Source organism: Halichoerus grypus, chromosome 4 (genome assembly GCF_964656455.1).
Source record: "Halichoerus grypus chromosome 4, mHalGry1.hap1.1, whole genome shotgun sequence".
Classification (NCBI taxonomy): domain Eukaryota; kingdom Metazoa; phylum Chordata; class Mammalia; order Carnivora; family Phocidae; genus Halichoerus; species Halichoerus grypus.
In genome coordinates, this window is record NC_135715.1 from 51,735,032 (window position 1) to 51,754,165 (window position 19,134).

The 19,134-nt window shown below is 43.3% G+C and overlaps 1 protein-coding gene across 5 annotated transcripts in view; it reads right to left on the reverse strand.

Moving 5' to 3' along the window:
• Positions 1-1,328: 1,328 nt before the first annotated feature.
• The window catches only part of VWA8 (von Willebrand factor A domain containing 8), a 348,712-nt gene continuing 330,906 nt past the window's right edge, over positions 1,329-19,134 (reverse strand). For all 5 annotated transcript variants that reach the window (XM_078070311.1, XM_078070310.1, XM_078070309.1 and 2 more), the window contains 3 exons: positions 6,488-6,586; positions 5,056-5,294; positions 1,329-2,721 (listed from right to left, as the gene is read on the reverse strand). In XM_078070311.1, the coding sequence (XP_077926437.1) occupies positions 2,613-2,721; positions 5,056-5,294; positions 6,488-6,586 (447 nt within the window). In that variant the 3' untranslated portion in view covers positions 1,329-2,612. The remainder of the gene's footprint in view (positions 2,722-5,055; positions 5,295-6,487; positions 6,587-19,134) is intronic.

Consider the following 19,134-nt stretch of genomic DNA (forward strand, 5'->3'; position numbering starts at 1 on the left):
GTAGTCCCGCTCGGATCCACACCTCGCGGCTGGGCTCGCTGGAGGGGCCCCATGTGTGATGAGGTCATCTTGCTGGGGCACACAAAAGACTCCCGGGGGGATACACAACACATAGACGGCAGCCATTCATAGGCTTCATTCCTCCCGGTGCTCATGGGTCACAATGAACCTTCTCAGCACTACACGGGCTCACTACGGGAAGAGCTGGTTTAGAGGCCTTTCAGTGGAACCCCCCCCCCCCCCGAGGCAAACAATGCATTTATTATAATGTCTTGGCCCTGGGGGGCCTGGGAACAGTTTGGAGTGGCCTATAATTAAGTACATTTAATAATAAAGGCACAAACTTCTTAGGTATTCCAAGAAGTGAAAATAACCTCATCTCCCCTCTTTCCGCTCCTCTCCCCCATCATCTTTCCCTTTTACAAATAAGTCAGGAGTTACAGGTTTTTGTGTGTGTGTGTGTGTTTTTTTTAAATAACAATTGCAAGGACGTCTGGCCAGTGGGGAAAGGGAAATTGAATTAATGAGAACATTCTTCCCATGTTAAAAAAAATGGCTTCTGCTCACTCAGGTAGTTAGGGCACAGGCAGGATTTGTTAAAAGGCCATTCTGTTACTGACTCTTGGATTCTGGGCGAAGCATTTGGGGGCTTTGACCCTCCCGCAGAGGGGGCACCCCCAGGGGTTAAGCTGTCGCTGAGCCCAGGAAGGCCCGTGAGAGGTGTCCCTCCCGCAGTGGCTCCTGTCCTGGGTCCCCACACGCTCCTCTGAGTGCCCGGGTGTGTGCAGGGAGAGGTCCCAGGGAGAGGAAGAAGGCTCCCCGAACCGTGGTCAGGCTGCAAGAAGACAAAGGAGCCAAGATGGCAAGAGCTCGCCTTCCGTAAGAATAATCCATGAAGGGGGCCAGCGTAGCCCCGCTCGGCCCCCACCTGACTGAGTGTGGCCTGTTTTCTTGAACTTTCCTACGCCTCAATTTCCTTATTTGTCAAGGAGGATGTTAAAAGGACAATGAATAGTCAATTTTCCAGTTTTCAGAAAGTGACTTATCTGTAAAATGAGGTAAGAGATACCTGTTTTACATGCATCGTTGTGAGGGTGGAACGGAACGATGCCTGAAGTCACGTCGCATACCTGGGACGTTGTAAGTACTCAGTAAATGCTAGTGGTTGTTGCTGTTATTATTATTACTGTGGCTAATTCGGTTACAGTTTTGAAGGTTCTTATTGGATTGAAACTGCATCACGGGCTGATTCAATACGCAGAGCGCAGAGCAAGCGTCTGGCTGGAAAAACGAGACGAGCCATGTGAACTCACTGGACAGGACAGCACTGGGAATCGGATTGCTTTATTTCTTTGACAGTTGATAGGGAGTTGGGGTGGAGGAACAAATGGGTGTTTTCTTTCCTATAATGGATTAAAATGAAATGAATCAGTACAATTTCAGGCTATATGGGCAAGTAAGGTAATATTATTAACAAGACTAATTCCTCCAACTCGTGACAAGAAAGTACACATCCACTAGTGCTCCCCGCAATTTTGACTTTGCATCACTGGTGGAGAGGAGCTTCTTACGTGGTTGAACAGAGCCTGACTCTGGCTGTGGCATTTGATTTTAAACAAAGTGACATCGGACCTGTTGATAAATAAAGGTCAGCCTAAGGGTAGGTGGGAATAAGGTGCACTTTGAAAGAAAAAAGAATGAATCTTGAAAAAAGAGTTTTTTTTTTTTAACAGCTAAAGAAATCTCCAGTTCCCATTCAATTCAAACATACTGCCTTGTTTTTACTTTGCTTTAAGTAAAACCATAAGTGTTTGTTATTTCAAGCATTACACTTTGGACACCGAAATATGTGAAACTTGTGAGAAGTACTGGAGGAACAAGACGACACAGGAAGTTCAAGGCAAGACAGCCTTTATCCTTCCACATTGGCAGCATGGAAATAGGACGTTTGCTCCTCATTATTTAAAGAGTCTTTTAAAAAGTCAAATGGGAAAGGAAGCGATGCAGGGATCTTCTGATTCCTTTTGGCTTTGGCCAAGAAAATGGAATTATTGAAAAAAAATCTAACCTTTCATAAAATACTGCTGTTAGGAGGCTTTGTAGTGGGTTAAATACTATAAAAATCATTGTTTGCCGGGCGATCAAGGGTGGAGGAGAAAATAAAAATAATTATTGGGCAGGAGCAGGTTGGGTGAGTTTACACGGGCTTGTATCTCAATGACAGAACATGGCATCAGAATCACTTCTGTTACCTCAGGTGACCAGACGTTGTGTTAAGGCAAAAGCAAGGAATTCTCTTTCCCTCAGGTTTCTGGATACAAACCAAGCCCCATAGTTCTCAAACCGCCTTCCTTGACCCCTGACCTTTCATAAAACGCAGGTCAGCTCGCTTCCCTGCGAACCCATCACTGGTGGTAGATTTCCACGTGCAAGCTCCCTCTGGCTGCTTTCCTGAATTCTGATCCCTGAGTGAGCTCAGGAAGCGCCAGGAATGCCAGAATCCTTCAGTCACTGCGCAGGTTCACTTTATAGATGTCGTCTTTTCTTCGGGGGACTCTTTATTCCTATCTTATTTCACGTCCCATGGTCAGCAGGGTGAAGAAGGGCCTGTCCTATACAGTGGACAGCATGGTGGAGGTGAAGATCTGTTGTAAAATCTGGGGGATGTCCTTGGTATCCATGGCAACGAAGGACCGGCCAGCTGGTAAAGTTCTCTGAAGCCTGCCCGGATGGAAAGGGAAAGAAAATTACCATTGCAAATGGGGGCTACCTCCTGCCCCCGAAAACCACAGCATCCAAAGGAAGTGTTTACTTTCTAATACCTTGCCCCTGCCTGCAAGGGAATGGGCTGTCAGCAGGCAATGAAAGGCTTGGAAGGGCCACAGAACAGAGAGAGGCACACTGAGAGCAGTGAACCAAAAGTAAGGTCTTTTCAGTGAGAAAATCAGTTAATTTGAAAAGAAGAAATTTCCTTCCTTTTATTACTGTCATTTCCCGGTATTCCCTTGGCAGAACAGAGCCCTAGGGACGAATGTGGGATTAGCTCACCTGGATCCAGCAAATGCGTTGGCCTCACCCTGTGCTTCTAAGTGCTTTCCCTGCCTTAGAACACAGGCCCCGAAAAATGTTGCCCGGCCAAACCGCAGGTGGTTCTTTCTTTCTTTCCCTCTCTCTCTCTCATTTTTTTCCCCTCACGTCATACAACGTGAAGGGCAATCTGACTTACCCAGTTGCAGCTTTGATGACACCAAGCTTATATAGGCTTAGGATAATTTTTTAAAAATGGCCATTTATCATCTGGAACAAAGGGCCATTTTGAAAGCAATGAAAGTACAAGACACAGTTCTATCCAAAAGAACGCCTCCTTTCACTGTGCCAACAAAGTTTGGTTTTGGAATGACATTTAATAAAAGTCAACCATCCTGTGTAGTATCATACATTTGGCATGCCTGGTAGACCAGCTAATTCTGCAACATATCTTTTGCCAGTGGATGTTGGACCATTTCCCTAGGAAACCACAAGGGTATTATTGTACTTTCTTAAGTATTCAAACAGGATCTGTTCACTAGAAAGACAAAATAGCTATTTCAGCTCAACCAGTATTTGTTGAACTTGCTGTCTGCTGAATACTGGGCTGGTCCTGAAGGAAATCTGGGTAGAAAAAAGCATGGTTTGCATTCGAGGACATGGAAGTTCTAGAAGAGGCAAAAATATAAAACTGAGAAAAATGCAGTCAGTTGTAATGAAGTGACTGTAACGACATGATACTAAAGGCAGTTTTTTTTTTAAAGATTTTATTTATTTATTTGACAGAGAGAGAGACAGCTAGAGAGGAAACCCAAGCAGAGGGAGTGGGAGAGGGAGAAGCAGGCTTCCCGCTGAGCAGGGAGCCCGATGCGGGGCTCGATCCCAGGACCCTGGGATCATGACCTGAGCCAAAGGCAGACGCTTAACTGACTGAGCCACCCAGGCGCCCCCTAAGGCAGTTCTTAACCTTACTCTGCAATCCTGCAGTAAGGCTAAGGGAATAGAAAAAGATGCCAGCTCTCTGGAGGCTAAAACATTTCCTAGTCTATACAGGACTCTATCTCAGAGTGTGACAGACAAGTAAAAGACAGGAATGGCAAAAAGGTATGTGTTCTGGGCAGGAATGTTATTTTTCGGGGGTAGGGGAGATATACTTTCATTTGTGTTTTCTGCTTCATACAAATATTTCAAGCAGAGAAAAATCCCAAGTTCTTTCTGTTTATAACTCAAAAAGATAAATGTTAGTGTGTCTGAGAAATCAAATCCAGATCTCTCCTTTTAGTTCATCCATAATGGTATTTGTTATCTTACCATAAACTTCTCTACTGATTATTCAACATGTTCAGTGTAGCATCTTACTGTATATTCTGTCTTACATTGTCTCCCAGTGCTTCACCTGCTTGTCTCCCCAGTGAGAAGGGATATATACACATATAAGGGGGGATATCTAAGATAGATAGATAGATATCCATATATTATCCCTGTGTGCCATGTCTCTCTCTGTCTGTATACAGATATACACTATACATACATATACACATTTTATATATTATTTATATACACATTTTATAGACACACACATACATATACACAATCTCTTATACTAGGAAAAGTTTGCTACTTTGATGTCTGCTACTTTGAATACGATTTGAACATGAAATCGTATTCAAAGTAACTGAACTGATTAGAACTGAGCTTGAGACCTTGATGTTAAGTGCAAAATATATAAAATACTGCCTAATTTATTAGTGGACAAATCAATTTGTTAATTATTCTATTGTTGGATTAAATATAAGATGAAAAATAATTAATTTAAAACTATTATTGCTCATCCAAACATAAACTAGGGGATTATATCCTCTCAACCAGACTATCATACCAGCTCCTTGAGGGTGGCAGCTCTGCTGGCTACTCTTCTTTCTTCTCCCCACTGCCCCTCAGGAGCCAATCCCATGAAATGGCATGTGTTAGGCAGGCACTCAAGCATCTCTATACTTGTCCTTTGCTGTATCCTGAGGTGACACTTACCTGGTTGCTTGATCACCTAAAGATCCAATGAAAATGGCAAAAGCATTTACTTGAGGGTTACTTGTCAGGATTTGGGCAAACTTGGCAGGATGTATTCCATATCGTGACAGGTTTGCATCACTTAAGACGATGACAAAGTACTCGTCAGCTTCTTCTTTGACAATCTCCTTGATGGCGTGTTCCGTCCCCTCTAATGTGTGGTCCCCACTCATGCAGAACTGAGCATGGGCATGCATTGTCTGGGAAGCAGAGATGTTGCACAGAAGCCGCGGGTGAGAAACATTGTAAACAAAGATCATGATATTTCTACTGACCGTGAGAATGCACAAATACCAATTCTTACACTTGAATAGGAAATCTGTACGTGAGTTCTATTTAATTTGCACCTTAGAGTGACAACAGTACACAGTGATATTTGTATGTGGTTAAGACTTTTGTTAGAAACAGGAAATGTTCCCAAACTCTCCCAGCTGCACTGACTCTTGAAACTCGAGCTGCCATTTAAAGTGAGAAAATCTAAGAAAACATAAAACTTGGCATCTCTCTCTCTCTCTCTTACACACACACACACACACACAGAGTGGTAGGCAGAATTCCAAGGTGGTCTCTAAGATTCCTGCCCCCTGGTATACACAGACTGCATAATCCTTTCCCCTTAAATGTGGGCAAGACCTGTGAATATACACGACACAGGAGAAAAGTGAGGAATGGGTTGAATTTCTAATAAAATTGTAACACTAAACACTGTACTTACAACAACAGCTATGGAAGAAATCTACTTTAAGCTCATGGTGTGTGTGTGTTTCTACTGTAGCTCTAAGTATGTGAAATTGAATTTATCATTAGAAAATACTAAGGACATAAAATTGGGGTTGGAGAGTACTCTAAAAGGGGTCATTCTTTTTCTTTTACTGAAATGTGTAGGGGCTAAGAAGAACTGTATAGGATACAGGAGGGGACCCAGGCTGTAGAATCCGGATATAATCCTGAGTACTCTGAAAATACGTAGGGAACAAAGTTTAAAATTTGTAGAGTAGAGGGCACTTGGGTGGCTCAGTCGTTAAGCGTCTGCCTTCGGCTCAGGTCGTGATCCCAGGGTCCTGGGATCGAGCCCCACATCAGGCTCCCTGCTCCATGGGAAGCCTGCTTCTCCCTCTCCCACTCCCCCTGCTTGTGTTCTGTCACTGTCTCTCTCTCTGTCAAAATATAAATAAATTAAAAAAAAAATCTTTAAAATTTGTAGAGTGGAGAAAAGGATTTTAGGCATGCTGAGTAAAACGTTTTCCCAGTTTAATGCTTGAATGCCTGTAAAACAGAGTCCTTTTCTTCCCTGTAACTCCGGCTGCTTCAGTGAATCTTTTCAGTGATCAGAAGATACTTCACATCATCTGGTTGAAGTTTTCACAATAGAGAGGTGATTTATTGTATTTACCTTCAGAATTTCTAGTCTTTGCTTATTGTCCTTGGGGATTTTGTTAAGTGGAACTAGACCAATGCTGTAGCCATCTCCAGAGTGTCCAACGATGTCATACTACAGACGAGAGAATCAGAGAGTTAGAAGCCTCTGTCCACTAAAGAACTGTCATCAGACCTATAAGCCTCCAACTTTTGGGGCTGCTACTATGCAGACGTACTCAGCGGAATGCCATGGAGAAGTACAGAGAGACAGATGTGTGTTTATCAACAAAGGCAGACAAACTCCAGGCTCCAACACTTCTGGTCCATCCTCTTATGTGATTTCTGCCCCAGCAGGAGGTAGAAAGGACTTCGGGGAGCTACCAAGAATTTCATTCTTAACTCTCAGGGGAGAGTTCAAATAAATCACACACACACACACACACACACACACACACACACACACACACACAGTGGTAGTCAGAATTCCAAAGTGGCCCCCAAGATTCCTGCCCCCCGGTATACACAGCCTGCATAAGCCTCTCCCCTTAAGTGTGGGCAGGACCTGTGAATATGATAGGATGTTGCTTGTGATTATTTAAGTTATGTGGCAAAGGGGATTTTGCAGATGTAATTTAGGCTGCTAATCAATCGACTTTGAGTTCATGAAAAAGGGAGATTATCTGGGTGGGCCTAATTTAATCATATAAGCCCTAAAAAGCAGAGTTTTTCCGGCTGGTAGCAGAAGGGAAAGACAGAGAGACTTGAAGTATGGGGGGATGTGACATGTGAGAATTATCTGTGGCTGAGATGGGGGGGATGATGGGGTGAGGCTCTGAGAGTGGCATCCAGGAATGACCCTGGCTGAGAGCCAGCAAGGAAACAGGGACCTCAATCCTACAATCCCAAGGAACTGAACTCTGCCAACATCCAAATGGGCTTGACAGCCGAGCCTCTAAGTAGGAAGCCCAGTCTGACTGACATTCTGATTCCAGCTTTATGAGATCCTGAGCAGAGAACCCAGCTGAGCCTTCCCAGACTCCCAAACTCCAGATCCAGGAGTTTGGATAATGGGTATTGCTTTCAGATGCTATGTTTGCAGTAATGTGCCACACAGCAATAGAAAACACATAGACTTTTTTTCCTGAACGCAAAAGTGAAATCTATTCACCACAGAAATTACAGAAAAGCACAAAAAAGAAAGTAAAAATTATTCATGATCCCATTATTCAAAGGTAACATCTGTTAATGTTTTGTTGTATAAGTTTTGAGGCTTTTATTTCCTTTCAGTGTATGTCTAAGAGGTTGTACATTCTCACACACACACACACACACACACCTACATCAACAGAACTTTCAACTGAAATGGATAACGTTCACCATGTGGGTTTTATAATCTGCTTTTATACTTTAGTGTATGACATATATTTTTCGAATTTAGGAAATACCTTTTCAATTCTCTGTCTCACAATGCACATGAGAAAAGGCTAGAGCTGAGAGTGGGGTGCAGCATTTTTATGGAATCTGGAAAGAAGTTTGGGACCTTGAAGCAAGTATAACTGGAGCAAGGTGGTTCTTAACTGTTGGGTTTGCTCCCAAATTCCCTTCTCCCCTCCCATCTCCCTCTAAGAATTTTCATGATGCTGATGTGAAAGTTAGAACAGACTTCAGGGTATCTGGGCCACTGGGGCATCTGCAAAGAAAACTGAGTGTGGGCAAAAGATTTTCGGGAGTATTGGGAATACCACTGAGGGACAAAATGCTTAAGATTCACTGCTTTCTATTCACCAACTGACCGCCCATCAACAGCTGTCTTTTGAACACCTACCATGTGCAAAACATGACTCTAGGTGCTGTAGGGGAATGCAGTAGTTTCTTTTCATTGTCTATTCCTTTTTAAGTTCCTTGTTGAGTTCTCTGAGGCCGTATCTTATTCATCTTTGAATTTTAGTATCTGTGAGTGTGCCTGGTGTGTTTATTGCACAGATGCAATCATGCTGGGGCAGTAAGAAGCTTGCCTTTCCCATGTGGGCTACATTCTTTTACAAATAAGCTGTTTGGAAGCTGGAATGCATTTTTCCCCACCATGTGATAAATGGTGGTTAGCCCAAGCTAGCTGACAAAAAACCCCATACTGTAACTGAAACCATTGTACTTAAAATGAAAAGAAGTAGAAAAATTCCCATTGAAATAATTTTTATGCAAAAAAGAGGGAGTCAGAAGGCAAGTTGGGTTCGTTGTGGAACATGCTGAAATTGTGCATTTGGGGAGGCATCAGAGTGGAAATCTATTTCATGGAGTCAGAGATGTGGCTGTCCTCCCCAGGAGGGAAACATGTCTGCCAAGGGCAAATGCATAGAGAAGAGCAGAGGACCCCTTCGGCTGAAACCTGGGGAGTATCCTCCTCAGAGGGTGGAAGAAGGACACACAGCTGAGTGGAGAAGACAGGAGAGACAGCACTTGGCAAAGCTGGGTAAGGGGCAGCTGTGGGGAATCTGTGTGTAGGGTCTCGGGGTGGTTTGCAACTGTGCTGAATTACATTAACCACAGCCATCCCAGAGAATGGTGTCTAGTGACCTCTGGGCCTCAGAATCAACAGCGACCTCTATGGGGACAAGATTAGTGAAAAGTTTGTGGGATAAGAAAGAAAAATGGAACAGCATCTAGAGGGGGCTTTGGGGGAGAGGTGTCTCTGCATTTTGCAGGCGGCAGAGAGTATGCAGCGGGGAAGGAGATCAGGGTCACAGTCAGAGGCTCTAGTTTGGAGAAGGAGGGAGGATACTCCTTTTTCTGAGACTAAAAAAGGCAGAAAAAATGGGAATGGACAGAGATAAGTGTATAATTGGAAGGGACAAGTGTACAAATGAAGGCCCATGTAAGGTGTCTAAATATTTAAAATCTATAAATCAGTCTACAAATTGTTAAATAAGATCGATTCTATTCTCCTTCTTTGATCAATATATATAGATTATAATGACCTGGAGAGAAAGGAGTCCTTAAGTTCTGTGTCAGAACAGGGTGGTGTGGGCTGCACTGGCCCCTGGCTTGCAGCCCAGGCCCTTCCCTTTCTGTAGTTGGCTCTGTCCCGTTCCGAGGTGCCTCCTCTGCACGTGTGTGCGAATCCAGCTCTCTCGCAGCCACACGCCCTCATAGCCCTCCATACGGTCGCCCCGCAGCCATACCTCAGACCTGGGTGTTCACACCATTGGCCAGTCTGCCCTAAGAAGATGGACCTACGAAAGGGGCCCACGTAGGCCCTGGAAGCAGCCTTGGCCTCATCTGAGGTTTCTTGGGGGATTCCAGAAACCAGGAGCATGATTGAAAAATTGGCTCTAACTGGGCATACCCCCTTGGCCCCACAGACTCTTCACTTCATGGGAGGGGTACGGTCAGAGGAGGGCCGGAGTGGGGTCTTGGGCAGAGGCTGGGACATTATTCCAGACTTGGTTTTAAGATTTTTTTTTTGTTTGTTTTGTTTTGTTTTGTTTTTAGATTTTATTTATTTATTTGAGAGAGAGAGAATGAGAGAGAGCACATGAGAGGGGGGAGGGTCAGAGGGAGAAGCAGACTCCCTGCCGAGCAGGGAGCCCGATGCGGGACTCGATCCAGGGACTCCAGGATCATGACCTGAGCCGAAGGCAGTCGCTTAACCAACTGAGCCACCCAGGCGCCCTAAGATTTTTTTTTTATTAATACCAAAATGATACAAAAGAATTGTGAGAGAAATTGACCAATACATTAGAAATGCTTGATAACAAATGCTTTCTAAGGATGCACTAAATTCCATATGTGAAAAAAAATATCTCCTTAGGATAGTTTGCTATCAATCTAGTGAAAAGGTAACAATCTGAACCCTAAAAGCTCTACAGCTCCTGACAATGGCTAACTGCGTGCTGGCTTCAGCAGATGCCAAGGTCGCCCTTCAGCGCCGGCACTGGCCCAGACGTGGAGAAAGCCTGCTGACTCCTCCATGGAAGCATACTCGAGGCTCTGTCACGTCTGACTGGACACTGGTCACGGCAGGAACTGTTTCAAGCCAAGCTGTCCTGAGAAGGTGCCAGGCAGGCTGCTTTTGTTAGGAGCCTGGTGAGGTAATCTGTTAAACAGGATCTTACACAGGAGGGGATAAGATCAGTTCCTTGAAACAGAAGTAGGTTTCTCTTATTTGGCTGAGGCAAGAGGGCTATAAATGTATTAGACTTTTTCCTCCCTATTAACTGAAGGTGAAAATTCTTCGTAATCAGATGACCGTGGATGAGACTATATGAATATGTATTTGACCGTGTGGTCTGCTCACAGGGTTGACGTAACTGGTTACTATAAGGAAAAGAGTTGATTATTAAACAAAGAGCAGCCAAATGAGCTGCTGGATGGTCTTTATCAAAAACAGATATTGGCTAATTAAATATTTCAGAAACATTTTAGTAACTATCCATCTATCATTTGCTTGACCGATCTACCAACCTACCTACCTACCATTTAACTTTTTGCCCAGGAGAAGAAAGCATACTATCCTTTTTCACACAATTGAGATAAAGATAGGTGAACTGCCGATCTCCCTTTCTTCCTCCCTCTCTTCTTCCCTTTCTTTCTTCTCCGCACCCTCCCCCCCCCCCCGACCCCCACTCCTCCTCTTCCTTTCTTTATCTGTGGTAAGGGAAGTGCTATTTGCAGAAGGATCCGCCTTTGTCTGTGCTGGGTTAGTACTGCAAAGACTGAGAAGACACACCTAAAGGACAGGATGGGGTTTATAAAATGGTTTGCAGGCTCTGGTTCTCATTTTCCAGACAGGCTTGGGGATTGTTCTGCGCACAAAGTAAATAAAATGGTTGAGAGGAATCCAAAGTACGTCCAAATGTGGAGCATTCCCTGGTGTTACTGTAGATCATTTTAAGCTTCCATTAAAACCAATACTTCTATGTCATAGTTATTTAGTATCTGCTATCCAAGGACCCCAACACGTTTTACAGACAGAAATTTGCTAATCCTCAAAACTGTCTGGGCTAAAGGAAAAAAGTACATAAACTCATTCATTTCCATTCTCTAACACCTGATCCTGCCATTCACCCAGTCTGGTTCCTGCTGTGATCACTGTCAAATCAGACTCGACAGGGTCTTAAGCATGCTTCTGCATGTGGAGGATCAGAGAGTCATTAAATAACAACCTCACTGTCATTATCAACCCCCTTAACATTTAGATCGTAACTTTTTTTTGAGCAGCTCAAAATTTATATCATCATGATTTCTCCACTTCTCACGGTCTCCCCTGAGTCCTTGTAGAGTCTTGCTTTTAGCACACACATAAATAATAAACCACAGTAGTAAGAACAGCCTCAATGAGAGAAGGCCAATTTTAATACTTCTTTGCTTTAGAAGCTTGCTTTAAATGCCCTTTTGCTATATTTTCTTTTGAAAATCTCATTCATCCAGAGAAAGGCATAACAAATGAAAACAAATGCTGAGTTTCAGTCCAAAACACATTTATCAGCAAATAAGAAGGCTGATTTGTGATACTGAGACTGCAAAGAAATCTCAGCTTAGAATAAAGAACTATTAATAGTTTTTTAAAAGATTTTATTTATTTATTTGAGAGAGAGTGCACAAGAGGGGGGAGGGTCAAAGGGAAAAGCAGACTCCCTGCTGAGCAGGGAGCCTGATGCCCTGCTCCGTCCTGGTACTCCGGGGAATGGGATCGGATCGGGATCTCGACCTGAGCTGAAGGCAGACGCTTAACTGACTGAGCCACCCAGGCATCCCTAGCATTTTTTTTTTTTTTTTAACGAATAAGATTGATTTATGTTTAGATTTCTATGGGGAAGGATAATCTTCTGCTAACTTTAGGACAGGCTTTGCTTTATTACACATCCACATTATAACTAGGTATGAGACAATCATCTGAGGCTATTTCTGAAGACCAACAATGTGTGAAATTCTAATCTTCTAGAAATCCAAGTACACCATTCTAAAATGGCACCATTGACAGTGGGCAGCAAAGGCTTAGAAGATGAATATGTGATTTAAAAGGTCAAGAGAAGTGCCAACAGAATCCTAAAGTGCTAGTGAGCCCGTAAGCTACAGTAGCTAGCTACCTAACCTTTCTTCAGATCACAGATGTCAGTGCCGAGAGGATGATCTGAAGGCCAAGGAAGGATTCTAGACTTAGCTCTGATATTAACAAGCTTTTTGACCTAGGGCAAGTCACTTAACTTTTCTAAATCTTGTTTCTACCTTATAAATATCGCTGGTGTAGATGACCTCTAACATAATATGCTTATACGTCACTTAACCTCTCTGACAAACAGGAATAATCTCTGTTTTATCTAACCTCACAGGGTCACTGAAAGTATAGGACAATACATTTAATGAGTAGAATGTCAATGTTTGTATAGTTCTTCATAGTTTATAAACTGCTTCTATATATCTCATCTCATCTTGATTCTCTTCACAAACTTTGGGGTGGGTATTCTTAACCTCATTTCACAAATGAAGAAATGAATGCCTGGAGAGATGAACAGCCTTTCTTAAGGTCAGAAATCGAGTGTTGGCAGAGGTGGAAGCCGAACCCAGTGCCCCGACTCTAAATCCAATGTCTTTACCATAGAGAAATAATCATTCCCTAACTGTTCCCCTCCCTATCCTCCCCCGCCCAACCTCTTTGGTCAATACTTCTACAGCAACAATCGAGTCCATTCTGAATTCTTCTTTCATTTTGAATGGACCCAGAGAACTCTGTACACCCTTCTTTGGTTTTATCTCCATGTTGCAATAAGAATTTATTCAAAGCCTAAGCCTGATAAGATGATCGGTTTCCATTTCTAAATGTGTGAAACGTTCCTGAGGCATTGGGAAAAGGTTCATTATGGACACTGAGCTAAGTTGTTGATAGAAGGAATTTTCCCAGCAGGTGCTAGTTTGTGAGTCATATCTTTCCACATCCTTCTGAGAATTAACCCAGCCTTTCTGACCAAGATATCTTTGAGAAAAGTCATGCCTATTATACCTCACTTGGATGATGAAGTGCTAAGGGGAGGAAAAGATAGTCTTTTATGTAAATGGTACATTTGCTCCTGAATCCCAGCTTTGTCAAAATACTGATTGGGCAGAAATAAAATGGCTGCAAAAAAACCAGGGCTAAAACATCAACTAAGAAAGCGCCCTGAAGTAGGAGTCAGAAGTCCTGACTTTTTACCATGTAGCTGTGTGACCTTGAGCAAAGGACCTAACCTCTCTGGATCTTGATTTTCTCATTTGTAAAACAAAGAGTTTAGTGAAAATGATTGCCAAGATCCTTCCTGTTCTCAAGGTTCTATGAAGAGTCAATGGTTCAGTCTAGAAACAGAATGAAAAAAGTCTGCTCCACTTAGTCGTAGGAAAATCAGTGTCTTGCTTTCTCTTGTCAAAGGAATGAGTCACCTAAATGTACCTGAGGATTGATGAAGTATTTTCTAAAAAGAAAGCCCTCAGACTCTACAAGAAATAATCCAATATTGTCTCTAGAAGAGCAGTTTTCTAACTTTTTAAAATATTTTTAAACAGTGGAAATGGAAGTCTTTCTCCAAATGAAATATTGCACAAAAGCCCAGATTATGAAACATCATGTGAAATCAATATAAGCAGAATTGTTTTGGTTTAATTGGGGATGGAAGGGGAAGGGGAAAAGTCCCATCCGTTCACCATCGCTCCCCAACAGCCTTCGAGGGTTCCTTGTCACACCGTTAGGAAACCATGGCCTTAGAGTATGATTTATTCTCCACAAAAACAATAAATTTGAGTACAAAGTGCAACTTCTCAATAACTAAATAAATCTGTTTTCCGGTGTCACTACTTGAGCGCTCAGAGGAGAAACAGTTACCTCACTTTTGATGAGATGGAGTACTTTGAAGGAAAAAAAACAAAGGCATTAAGAGCTTTTGAAAAGGAGGTCTACTTTAAGGTTCCGGTGAAAACATTCTCAGGGGCTTGCAGAAATCACAAGGAACAAACTGGAATGAAGATAAAGGTTTGAAAAAATGCTTCTGGACTTAAATAAAAATGGTTCACACAACCGTTACCATTCCTCTGTTCACTCCAGTGTTTCAGTGCTCTGTGAGCATTAACAATTTTGCTGGTTATAAGATTAGAGGAGTTTATGATGATTATTAGCAAATAATGCTATTCCTGTCTGAAGAGACTGACTGTAAATGCTGTCCCTGAGAATAACTGAATGCAGCTGGCAGACCGATCATGAGAAACTGTAAAAGCTCCAGATGGCTTTGAAACGTGTCCTGCCACTGCATTACCTTTTCTTCTCAGTAATTCTTACTCGAGGGTCCCTGTGGTTTGGCATGGATCATGCTAAGATGGAATAGAAAGTGGAGGCGGACTCTAAATGAGCCTCCTGGACCTGGACTGTAATGACCCAGGGCTGGGGAGCAAGCCCGAGCCAAACAAGACACACAGCAGATGCCAACAGAGAGGTTTCGGGGAAGGGTCCAGATCACCGGGCCAGGCCGGTGGCTTCTGAAGGTTTCCAGCAAAGACAGACTGGACCCCTTGACGAAGGAGGGATAAGCGCAGGAGGACCACATTCAGAGTCATCTGGATCTGGGGAGTGGGGAGTCTCAGAGCACACTGCTAATTCTTAAAGATGCCACGTGCGATGCCCTCCGGGGCTATGGAATATAAACTTTTCACTAGGAACGCCTAAAGCTGTCATTTGTGCATCATTTTGTATTTGCTGGGAAAGTTACATACTTCCATTAGTTATTCCTAGGCCGCACCCTTCTCTGGCAAAGGAGAACGTGAGCACGCAGATGAAGGGAGCTGAATGTGATCATGCAGTGCACAGATACAGACCCGAGGGAATGGGACATGCCTGATGTACACGCAACAAACAGCCCTGAGAAGACACCACAAAAAAGTCTACTAACAGTGGTCGCCACCGAAGGGGGAAGTGGGGGCGGGGGCAGAGGCTTACACAGAGGCCTCTCTCCCCCTTCCTGTACCTTCTACGCATGTCTAATTACATGTTTAATTACAAAAAAAAGCTCTCACAGAATGTCAGTGGGCTCCATCCCACCTCTTTCCCACACTCGACAAAGGATGCTGGGGAGCCCCAGCAGAGACTGGGTGGCCGGTGGCTACTCAAAACCGTAGACATGTTGGCGGGGGTGGTGAGAAGATTATGTGAAGTCTCCAGGGCACCCAGTGTTGGGGGGGTGGGGCAGGGAAGCCTGTCAGAAGTTCTGGAAATTTGGGACAAGGTAAATGGCACTGTGAGGAAACAGCCAGACGAATCCAGGATAAAGGACATGCCGCAAGACAACTGATCTGAACTCTCAAGAGAGCCCCCACCCCAAAAAGCACAGAGGGTAGTGGCAGGGGAGGTGGCCGCTCCAGATTAAAAGAGGCTAACAAGACATTGCAACCAAAAAACAAGTGTGGGCTTTCCCTGGATCCTGGATTGTGTGTGTGTGTGTGGGGGGGGGGTACCAACTAGAAAAAACTCTTTTGGGAGAGATTTACCATGGGGAGCATGGAGTGATGTATGGAACTGTTGAATCATTATGCTGTACAGCTGGGACTAATATAATCCTGCATGTTTATTATACTTCCACAAAAAAGAAGATACCTCTGCAATAGCTGGGAAAAGGGAATGTGGACTGGACATTAGAAGATATTACGAAATTACTGATAATTTTCTTAGGTGTGATAATGGTACTGAGGTTGTGTTAGAGAACGTCCTCACTGTTAGGAGAAGCATAATAAAATATTTGGAGGTAAAGCATTATGGCGTTTATAATTTCCTTTCAAATGAGTCAGAAGAAGTAAAAGTATATATTTAGAGAGAAAACATAAAGCAAATGAGGGAAAATATCAACAGCTGGTGAATCTAAGTGAAGGCTCATGGGTGTTCATATTACTGTTTTTCAACTTTTCTGTAGGTTCACATTTTTTCAAAATAAAAAAGTTGGGAATTAAGGGAAATTTTAAAAACAAAACAAAAAGTACCAGAAAGGGAAAACAAACAGAAGGGGAGTCCTGGCGCCATCCTACTCTGTCTCCAACTAGCCTTCTGACTTTGGGAAAAGTCCTTCATGTTCTGGGTCTCGGTTTCCTATGCGAAGAATGAGGAAACTGAGTATATGACCTAGGAAAGCGACCCTGTTCTGAAGTCCATGGACACGGTGAGGAATTTGCAGGAAGGGGACTCCTGTGCCTTCCCCGTCCCGCCTCTCCCCCAGCCCTTGACGTCCTTGTCCAAGGACCGCTTTTCCTCAAAGAGCTTATTTTGTGAAGTCTTAATGTCTTTTCTTTTTGTTGGAAAGATTTTAATGCACTAGAGATTTTCTGTGCTCTTAAAAAAGTTCTAAAGGAACTGTAGTGAATGTAAGGAATATATTTATAAGTATGAGAAAATACACAAACCCCAAACAATTAAAGTGCTGTCTATTAAGGATCTAATAGCATAAAAAAAAACAATAAACATACTTCAAACTTTGAAGGAAGTTTTGTCTTATCTTGGTGTCTTGCTATAATTTCTTGCTCTAAATAGTGACTGGATTTGGTAATAATTTATATTACCATAGTAACATATGGTTATCTTCTCAATATATCTGTGGTTTTACTGATAAAGACCGAGGAAATGGTTTGTGCTGTTGTGGGAATCAAAGACTATCAGCAAAATACTACTTTCGGGGTTATGGCCCAGAGTGGGGGGAGATGTCTGGAGAGGAGTGCGCTCTGTTCGTGCCTCTGTTACCACACGTCTCTCGTCAAATCTTCCATTAGAATTAGTAGTCTTTATGTGTCACCCTCACTAGGCTCTCAGCTCATGGATGGCAGGAAACTCTGCACCTGGCAGGGTACTCTGCTCTTAGCAAGTGCACAATTTAGATTTGTCATTTTATGGAAATCCAGTACATCATATGGCAACAACTGGGTTGTAACTGTCAATTAGAAACAAAGCAAAACAATATCCCGGGACATGTTCATTTCCTTGATATTGGTTTTTTTTTTTTTTTTTTTTTGGTGCGATATGTCCAGTCTCATTAATAGTTGTTCCAAACAACAGACTTTTCACAGAGAGAACTGGACAAATCTCAATCTCTCTGCACACTCTGCTGTGTGAGATGGAATGAAATATTCAGCACACTCCATGATAATCATACCATCTCCCTGCAGGCTGTGGAAATGGCTCTCTGAACCCCTATTACCTTTGCCACCTTCCACCTTCTAATTCTTTACCCTTCCCGAGGAGCTGTGTCAACCGATTTCTTGGTGAACTCCTAAAAAATCTTTCTAAAAACTTAGAAGACGTAGTTTCACCTGTTAGAGCAGTTCCGTTCTCAAAGGCACAGAAATCTTCTAACTGGAAATTTTATTCTCACTAATATGAATATGTATGCCAATTTTAATAGTGGTATGTTTGCTACGATCTATAATGGATCAACATCTCCATATAACTCAAAGGAAGCTGAGGAACACTGACCTTCAGGATTCACACAAGAGGCAGATGGGCTGATCCAAATATTAGCAGAACCCAAGGGTTTTAAAGCATTAAGTGAGATTTATGCAGATGTGGTGGATGAATGTTTAATTACCCTCTGGTTGTCTGTGGTCCAAGAAATTTAGGAATTATACTCACTCCTACTAGAAAGGATCTAAAATATTTTAAAATATTTTCTAGAAAACCATAAAACATAAAAAAGTAAAAAATCAAAATCAAGAAAAACTTACATCTGAAGGGACCGAGGGTCAAGGGAAGGAAAAGGCTGAATACCAGGGCACAAGCCACAGGCCATAAAGCTGTCACAGCTGGCCTTTGAGTTTGGCTCTGAGTTTCTGGCAACTAAAACCACGAGAGAATCTTGAACAGTTCCATGGTTTTCATGAATCACAGGGGGACATGCAATCCCGTTCTTCAAGGGAAACAAAGCTGCTCCCTACATGGAAAGTCCACATCCTATTTGTATTTGCATCCTGCACTTGTACAGAGCCCGGTAACCCCAGCACTCCCTGACCAAAGCCCCCTTTTCCTACCACTTCATTCTAAGAGGAATCTCTCACGTACAGCTTCGTATAAGGGACCCTGGGAGGCCTGGAGCTCTAAAACAGGCTTAAAGTAAATGACGTGATGGGTTCCATCGATCTGTTTCCATCATAACACACAGGCATGTCTAAGGACAGTGATCCTATAAGTGGGACGTCGAGCTAAATAATGATCTAAGACTGCCTATTTCTGCAGGACACGTGTGATGCTGAATACGATCTAGAATACCGATGGGTAGATCGTGCACCCACTACACACGTCCGCACAGACACCATTTCTCTCCACTGCACTTTTGATAAGAACCACACAGCACGCACGTGACGTGGTATCGGTTCTGGTAAGGGCAGAGTGCAGGTGCTCTTGTGGCTGATTAAGAGCGGACTGCTGGACTCACCCTGGGCGGTCACCTGGCTATGGGGGAACCCTTCTCCACACTCTGACCTCTGAAGGAGGATGCAGAGAAATTGAGCAACCGCAGAATGGACGTAGTTTAAATGGGAGACTGCACTTCTCCCAGGGTTGCCGTCTTCATTGTCGGGGGGTCATCAATTACTGTGTGATCCTCCCTCACGTGGAAAGGCAAAGCAAGGCTGAGAATAGTGCTCTTTGAGGGTGTCCTCAAACCTCGGGAGGCTGTCTGCTTGGCGATGGGG